General features: G+C 40.1%; 1 protein-coding gene across 7 annotated transcripts in view; it reads right to left on the bottom strand.

The window, feature by feature from the left end:
- Window positions 1–713: 713 nt before the first annotated feature.
- The window catches only part of daam2 (dishevelled associated activator of morphogenesis 2), a 103,289-nt gene continuing 94,669 nt past the window's right edge, over window positions 714–9,333 (bottom strand). For all 7 annotated transcript variants that reach the window (XM_058399892.1, XM_058399890.1, XM_058399895.1 and 4 more), the window contains 3 exons: window positions 8,257–8,388; window positions 3,617–3,787; window positions 714–2,117 (listed from right to left, as the gene is read on the bottom strand). In XM_058399892.1, the coding sequence (XP_058255875.1) occupies window positions 1,899–2,117; window positions 3,617–3,787; window positions 8,257–8,388 (522 nt within the window). In that variant the 3' untranslated portion in view covers window positions 714–1,898. The remainder of the gene's footprint in view (window positions 2,118–3,616; window positions 3,788–8,256; window positions 8,389–9,333) is intronic.

Genomic DNA, 9,333 nt, shown 5'->3' with positions numbered 1-9,333 from the left:
TGATAAAAAAGTGTCCTTATGGCACAAAGCAGCACAGACATCAGCACTGACCTGAACAGAGACAAAAGATTAGCGGCAAATCTCTCTTAGAAGACGCACGTGATCTCTCGACCTTCTCACCTCGACTGGAGGAAAACACACAAAAAGGTGCGAACTACAATCTGGATAACGCCGAACCTGTCAATCTGGGCTTCTTTCATCCAGCTAGGCATCACATTTCTTCATTCTGGATCCCACCAGCACAAGTACCCCAAAGATAAAAAACCGTACTTTATATAGAATTTCCTACTGATTTTCACGTTTCAAATCTTACATTGTGTCATCAAGGACTTGACCGTAACCTTTATCACAATTTCCCCATCCTTTATCCCTCTATCCTCCCCCCCCCCCCTCCAACACATGATCTTTACAAGCACAACATTTAACATACATAACATGAAAAACAAGCAAAAATCGAATGAATGAATGAATGAATGAAACAAGAAACACGTGGGCTGCATGAAGATCTTGAGCTCATTAAAAAGTAAGACCTTTTCGAGAAGGTTTCCTAATCTTGCTGTAAACCTTTTTATTAAACCAAACGAACCATTCGTTAGCTTTTGAATTGTCGTCACAATATGAGAAGTGCACTACTTTGGTGATTTAGGTTAGCAAGCATCACTAGTGATGGGGCGTCACAGGTTTGGATCACTGATTTTTTGTTGTTGTTGTTGTTTTTGTTTTTTAATACATGAAGGAAATACCTATCAAATGAAAGTATTAGAAATACAAACTAGAAAATGTGAATAAGAATTTAAAAAAAAAAAAAGGTTTTGTAACTAGCATGTTCGCTTCTTTTGTTTTTTGTTTTTTTTTCCCCCTCATATAAATAAATATATAAATGCCGTTCTACTTGCATTTATTGTTGTCTACTACATATTTACTTTCCTGATTTTTGCTTTGGCACCAGGTAATGCCACCACAATCCATGGAAAATCTTTTGACTTGCCAATGAGGCGTGCCTACAGCATCGTCCTTGTCTCAGAGCATTTCGGGTTCCTGGCGGTATATCTTTTCCTAGAAGTGCTGTGCTTTCTGGGCATTTCCATGTCGTCCTTGGGAATGCCGTCGGTATGGGGAGGCACTTGGGTAAAAGGGTATCACAGCCAACATGACTGAGACCACAGTGTCCTGTTTTTCCAAGCTGGCCATCCCAACATTAAAGGGTTCACCTCCTTCATTTTTTAACCACTTGTCTTTTTGTTGTCTCCAAGTTGAAGATGATTTGGACCCATTACTTAGCTGGGTTAAGATATGGGCATCTCTCTCTCTTTTAGTTCCCATATACACCAATGGTCTTCTTAGTCAAAGCACCAGAGAAATATAGTAGGCTGAGAGAGAGGCACAAGGGGTATCAGCACCTAACGTATATGGCAGTGTCTTTCAACAGTTTTTTTTTTTTTGAGAAGTGGCTCCATGAATGCCACAATATTCTGTCCAAATTGTCCCCAAACAGAACTAGTTCTATTGGTTATGGTACCAGGTCCTAACCTGCCATCTTGGTCTTCTCTGTACTGAGATCTTAAGAACTGGATCCCATGGTGCTTGGCAGTTATTGTTGTAATTGAGGTTACAATTTGAGTTGGTTTGGAGAAATGAACCATTGACTATAGGAGGAGGAAGACCATGTAGGATGTAAGATAAGAACAAGGTTAGCCTATTTATTGAGCACAGTGCTGTAAAGAGATACAGACACCCCGAGAACTGTCCTCCAAGTCTAGGAATCTGTCTGCCTTTAGGATGCGAGCCATCACGGGTTAGGATGTTTGGGTGAATATGGAGGCGGATGGCAGTTAGGATTTTTTTTCCTTCACGTACAGTATACAAGTCAGTGAATTAAAGTGGTCCAGAAGTCAATATCAATAGTTGACCTTGGTGACTGGTCTTTCGCGGCCACCGCTTTCCACAAGCTGGTTGACAGAGCGCTTGCGGTTGCGTTTGAGCTTCGACAGGTCCTTATCAAAGACTTCTCCTGAGCGAAGGGCTGACACCAGGTCATCAAACTCGCCCACTTCCTCAGACACGCCCCCTCCTGCGCTCTTCTTCGCCCTCCTTTCTCGCTCCCTCTGGTCTTTCAGCTGGAGGGGTAAAGACAAATTACATTAGTAAACATCAGGGTGATTTAAATATTGTAATTACATCAATGACCGTTCAAAATCAGATCTTTTACTATGTCAATTTCTCATTTTGAAGGCTGTAACAACAAAAACGCTTGGTGAGGCTAAACAAATCAGCCTCCAGTGTCACTCCAAACTTTATGTCCATAGCATCTCTTTAACTTTAGAAGCCAACCAGTACAGTATAATACTGTATAATGTATAATACAACTGTATAATACTGTATAATTTACAGCACGTGTCTTTTCCATATAACTGATTTGAACATAACCTAAAATCATGATTATTAGTTCCCACCATATTTGCATGGCAAATGTAGCCGAATTGGAAACGATCCCCATAACACAGAATACCTGGCAATGTCAGCTTTGAGATTTAACAGCTGTATTTGACACTATAACTTACAGAACATTTCAAACACTTATTTGGTTGTTTGTTTTTTTTTTACATGTCTAACTGGAAGATGGTATCAAGTTTAGGAAAAATAAAATATGTCTTGAATGATTCTATTTTCCATGGTGTACCACAAGGCTCAGTACTCTGTCCAGTTTTATTTTTCTTGTATATGTTGTGACAAGGTCAGATATAGAGATATATATATATATATATATATATATATATATATATATATATAGATAGAGAGAGAGAGAGAGAGAGAGAGAGAGAGATGAAACATAGCTTTGCATATTAGTAATAGAAATGACATCAGTGTCTTAGATAAACTAAGAATCTGTTTTATTTGACTAGATTGAGAGTGATTGAATGCATTAGCCATCCGTGTGTGTGTGTGTGTGTGTGTGAACGGCTACATGCATGGGAATGATGTCCACATCACTGTGTGCGACTGTGTCTCCTTCCTAAATAAAGTCTACAAGCTAATCAGCAGTGCCTCCTGCAATCTGTATAGCTGAGGGATGAGAGGAAATCGAAGAGTTGCTTGGTTCCCATACTCTTTCTGCTCTCTGCTCACATTCCCGACATTCCCTGGAGAAGACCACTGAAAATACTGGCTAAAATAAAGAGGGGCTGTAGGTCTACTGACAGCTGATCTTATGGAATGACCATTTAACAAAGTTTGGGTGGGGGGTGGTAAACAATAAACAGAACATGCTGAAACCTTTGGCAGAGATTTATGAGCAAAACAGAGACAATTGGTTGCAAAGGAAAGAACAAACAAAAGCATGAAGGCCAAGGGAGGTGCCTAATTTGAAGTCTGCTCCTTTGATTGAGGAATTAAAGGACTGATGAATGAATTGAGGATATGAACTCTATAATTACTGTTCTGGCTATTCAAAGAGTCCTAAAGAGACATGAAAATCCTCTTGTTAAAAGGAAATGATCTCCACTGAGACCAGCAGTTAAGGACTATTTAAACGGGACATAATTATGCACAGAAAGTTACTTAGATGAGAGAAGATGAAACAAGAGGCTGTAGGCTGTATTTGTAGCATGTGGCTCACCATGGCTTCCATGCGTGCTCGCTTCTCTTCCTCCTCTTTGCGACGCTGCATGTTCTCCAGGTCTTGCCGAGCCTCATTGAACGACTGCAGGAAGGTGTCGAAGATCCCGAAGAACTCATCTGGCTGCATGTTCACCTGCTCCTCTCCAAAGTGTTTCAGAGACTTGGCAAACTGAGAAGAGAAATGACAAGCACATCTGAAACAACAAGCATTTATATCTTGAACAAACACAAAAAACAGACCAGTGATTAAAGGCTCAACAAGTGTTTCCAGACCTGCAATAATCATAACATTTTAAATTTTGCTTATGTGTCCTGCACTGCTTTCTAAGATATTTTTCTGGCCTGGAAATAAGCTCCACAGCTATAGCAGAGCTGCTCAGCTAGGTTACATTTCAACCATTTCAACTCACTTTCACAGTGGAGTTGTTTGTTTTGGGAAATGTAAATCTTAGCAATATTTTTAATTGTAACTTGCCAAGAGGACAGCAGAGGGCCTGAAAAATGTTATAAACAAATAATAAACAAAATAAATCAATCAGTAAAAATACATATTTAATCTTGAGCAATAATCCATTTACTCAAAATACTGATTCAAATACTAATTAAATTGGATCCATCCATCCATCCATCCATCCATCCACTTATCTACCTAATTATCCATCCATCTATCCACTTATCTATCTATCTATCTATCTATCTATCTATCTATCTATCTATCTATCTATCCATCCATCCATCCATCCATCCATCCATCAATCCACCCACTTATCCATCCATCTATCTATCTTCCTATCCATCCATCCATCCATCCATCCATCCACTTATCTACCTAATTATCCATTCATCTACCTATCTATCCATCCATCTATTTATCTATCTAGCCATCCATCCATCTATTTATCCATCTAGCTATTTATAGCTATACATCCATGTATAGCTATACATCCATCTATTTATCCATCTATATATCCATCTATATATCCATCCATCCATCTTTCCATCTACCATCTATCTACCCGTCTGTCTGTCTGACAGATTTCTTCACACAATTTAGGATGGATTTCTCGGAACAACTCACTTTAAATCTTCCCGATACCTGGAAAATATAATTGGAACATCCCTTATATTGTAAACATTATATTGTAAACACATGTTTCTGATTGCACAGAGCCACTTTAAGCTTTGTTCATACCCATCATACAGGACAAGCTAACTAACACAAAACAACATGCTGCTGCTGACTTGAAGTAAAACAAACAATTTACTTTACGCAGCACTGCACACTGCCAGGCTAGTTACCAAAAAAATGACAGTTAGAAATATTTTATGATTATGAGTTATTATATAATGATTATTGGTTGTTATACAGTAGTATGATTATGGCTATTTAAAGTCGATTGCAGATAAAAGAGAACAGATGCAGTTAGATTGAACCTGTAGTGACAAGAAAAAAACAGAAAAGGCCCAGAGGTGGGAGAATTGCTAGTCTCAGTACAAGCTCATTTGTCATTACTTTAAAGATTTCTGACTTCTCAGGCTGTCCAAGTAGTGCAGTGTTTAACAGCTACACTGCTGCAAAGATCAGATATTAGTGTAAAAGCACCAGAAAGAAATCATTCTGTGTGGCTCTGGTTCAGCAAAAATAATGACCGCCTTCCCGGTCATGGCTGATTTCACAGGAGTGTTTCTGTGCAATCGAAGGCAATACTGCAGCACTATAAAAGTGAGGTTATGATATTATACAATTACAGTAATGTATAAATGCATAAATACAGGGAGAGAGGATGCCGTGGACCCGTTGTGCACCTGGTCAGTGCGTCCTCCCTACTGATGCAGTGCCACATCATTCGCCTGCTTATCTGCGTACTGAGTGAGCTACATCAATCTCAACTACGACCGCTAACAGTGCACGCTAACAAGAAAAGGCCTCGTTGCTCCTGTGTGCGTGATGGATGAGGTCACGCCTCATTTGACTACCATATGTCTTCTCTTATCACTACCACCTGTCCACTGATTACTGCCAGAGAGAGAGAGGAGAGAATATTCTTGGCTTCGACAGCATTTGCAAATCTCTTTCTTACATAACTTTCAAAGTTTGACGTTTGTTTTTTAAAACCAAATCCATAAAAAAAGGAGAAAGAAATAGAAATGACCCAGTCTTAGACCCAACAAGGCCTTGCTCTTTGGGTCTTTGGGGCTGGTTTGGAAGCACCATGGTGTTAAAAGCTAAAATAAGTCCTTCCTTTAGATACAATTTCGATTCGAAAAGTGTAAATCCATTTTAAGGTCAGACTGCTGTGTCTGCCAAGAGCATCCCAAATCCACAGTAGATTTACACCAAGGAGATCTAGCATTTATCCCAGCTCATGCTGGCTTCCTTCCTACTGGGAGTTTGGCCATGTTCTCTGGATTTCGACTGTATGAAACAGCAATGCAGTAGAAAGTAGGAAAAAACATTGGGCTCAACTCTGCTAGATGTGTTTTAAGGGAGAAGGTGTATTTAAGGTTAAGACAGTGGTGCCATGACAACAAAAGCAAACACTCTTAAGCAAAGGGACAACTCAGGACTCTATTGCTAGTGTAGTGTGCTATATAATATGTGTTTACTAGGCACCTTTCTGCGAGGGGAGACATTTTTCACAATTCCCAACATCTGATCATCCTTAAGATGGGGCTTTCTTTTAAATAATGATATCATTTGGACCAGATGTGTCATGCTCCAAAACAGTGATCTGCCAAAAGTGGATCTGGAAACCCATGATGATCTTTAAGTCATACCTTTTTTTATTATTTGTCACATATATGTTACAGCACAGTGAAATTGCTTCTTCACATATCCCAAGCAGAGAGGGTTAATCATTGCACTCTTCTAGCCGAATGGCCACATCTCATATCGAACACATTCCAAAATCTACTGGAAAGCCTTCTCAGTAGAGTGAAGTGGCAAAGAGGCAACAACTAAATATGAACACCCAGGGTTTTGGATTCGAGTTTTTCAATACTCAGGTGTCCACATACTTCTGGTCAGTATAGTTTGCAGACTATACAAAGGTATAAAAGATGTTGAGGTCACATCCCATTTTTTCGAAATGTATGAGCATTCAGCTGTGAACTACTTCCAGTGTTCTAAAGTTCAGCTGTTTTTGACATCTGTAGAAAACTGCTTTGAGGTTATTATTTATGTTATGTTATGATTTTACTGAAACATAAGCTGGTGTCATTGGTCACACATTCGAGTCAGAATATGAGGTACATCTTGATCAGTACTTGGTGAAATCATGTATGAAAGTTGAATGTATTAATACAGATAGAGTGACCACTTTTGGTAAAAAAAAAAAAAAAATCTAGTATTTACATTTTAATTTGGTTATAGCCACAGGAAATGAAAACATAACTGGGCAGGCTCATTTTATATACTATTGTTAAAATTATCCATTTTTTACATAAATTTAATTAAATAATTCGGGTTTTAATATCTGTGGTTCGTGATGATTGTTTACTTTAACATGATAAACTTTCCCACAACACTTTTGAACCAGTATTAAACTAATCTGGGTTGTCCTTCGAGTAACATTCATATACTTGCATAAATGGGAAATTAATATTTGACCCTAACACAAGTAAGAGTGAAGTCTGGCCGTTGGATAGCTGTAAGGAACAGAGTGAGCTGCAGAAATACAGCAGTGCCTTTGTTCCCTTGCTGCAAATCAACTTTCAGGGTCAGCTTTTTCCCGTGACGCCGCTCTGAACAGACTTTTCATTTTAACGGTGTTCCTTAAATAAATAATTAGGCAAATGGTGGTTAGATTCACAGTGGAGCCTGTGTGGTTAAGTACTGAATCTGGCAGCGTGTGTTCAGTCCACGCAGAGAGATTACGCTGACCAACTCAACCCAATAACGCTTTCTGTTAACAAGAGGAAAAAAAGGATGGCCTTTACGAATACTTTTATTCCCTTAAGACGCAGAGATTCAGTGTAGCGTGGGGACTGAGCCTTCATGCCACGTTTCAAACAAGAGTGCTCTTTCTCTTTCTGCCTCTGCACACAGAAAAAAAGAGAGGGCTCTGAAGGACTCAGGCCCAGTCACCAGGCTTCCCCGGGATGTTTAAGTCATCACACCACAACGGCAAGTGTGCACAAAGACTTCTCTCAGTCTCTCACACTCTCCCTTCCCTTTATGGCTCATGCGCAAGCTTGGCAGGACTATAGGCTCTTGTGAAGAAGGAGGACGGAAAGAGAGAGTCCATCCTGCAGGCTGCTCTCTTCTCACAAGCAGTGAAAGAAAAGCAGTTGGAAAACACCTCACGTCTTCACAATGACTCTCAAAGCAAGCATAAAGAAAACACTTGCAGAATCAGGGACTAGGGGAGTAAACGCCAAGCCCTCATTCTCTCTTCCTTGAAAATCCTTTGTGCAATTGCATCTGGCTTAGATAAAAGCTGTATAAATGTGTTTCCTGGAGCAGAGAGGACACGTAGGTGGTTTTTGATTATGATCACGCAGATACCATAATTAGATTAAGACCCAGAACTTTGGTAGTCCTACGCAAATTGGTGAAAAGCCCAGGTCTGAAATATTAGATCAGTGGAGATAAAATCCGAGTCGCTCACTGATGATTTGTAATCAGCTGAATCTTACCTTGTCCTTTGCCTCGTTCAGCAGATCTTCCAGCTCAGAGAAGCTGAAACTAGCCACCGTGATGAAGTCGCTGACCACAGGGATGAACTTGTCCCCTCGATCGCGTGGCCGGCTCTGCTGATACTGCAGCTCCTGCGGGTTAACGACAAGGCATGGTTTATAAAAAACAATACAGATCATCTTTCTCGTTCGGTTTTTTACTGTTTCCTGCTAATCATTTGTTAATACAGTGCTTTAGGCTTCTGGCAGCTTCGTGCTATGCTGTTAAACCGTCCACATGCTGCTGTTTTCAATTTCCATGATTAATGCACATTCTCGATTCTGAGTCATGGCTTTGCTTGGCCTTGTTCCTCTACATGCCTCTCTCTTAATTGCTTACTGAATATGTCCATAGGCATACATCACCAATAATTGCTTTGCTCTCTTTTAGAGCAGTTCCATTTCTGAAACGCTTTCCATTCTGAAGCGATATACAAAATGAAGAGAAGCAGCATGCTGCAGAGCGTGACTTGTCCGAATTCACAGTGTCCACTAAAGTATCAACTCTTAACTCACTGCAACACATTTTCACAAATGGGAGAAGCTGTAATCATGACCAGAGACAGCTGCACACACATGTAAAATGGGAGTGCTACTGGCTTGTCAGATAAAATCTTTTTTGCTTTCACTAGCACAGGCTTCTATTTCATTTTAAGACGGTGTGGCGGTGAGGGCGTGGTCAAGCTGCGGGTGTTAAGGTGGGTTGAACCAGCAGGTAACACATGTCTTATTAGACTGAGTGTGTCTATGTGTGCCTTCAGTTGTCCCCCCTCCCATCCATTTAAATGAGAGAGAGAGAGACAGAGAGAGAGAGTGAGAGAGAGAGAGAGAGAGGGAGAGCGAGAGAGAGAGAGAGAGAGAGAGGGAACACAGAGCTGTGTGTGTTGGTGAAAAGAAAATAAAGAAAGAATCTGTTTGAGTTGTCCCAAGCCTGCCTGCTGTCTCCTCAATTCTAACCCAGGAAAGTGTTACAGATGGTTTTAAAGGAAGAAAAACAATACACTGTCTCTAATCTACTGTGAATGTACTTGGTCAGCC

Source organism: Hemibagrus wyckioides, linkage group LG09 (genome assembly GCF_019097595.1).
Source record: "Hemibagrus wyckioides isolate EC202008001 linkage group LG09, SWU_Hwy_1.0, whole genome shotgun sequence".
Classification (NCBI taxonomy): Eukaryota; Metazoa; Chordata; class Actinopteri; order Siluriformes; family Bagridae; genus Hemibagrus; species Hemibagrus wyckioides.
The sequence above is the reverse complement of the archived record's forward strand: the minus strand, read 5'-3'. Positions and strand labels throughout refer to the sequence as shown.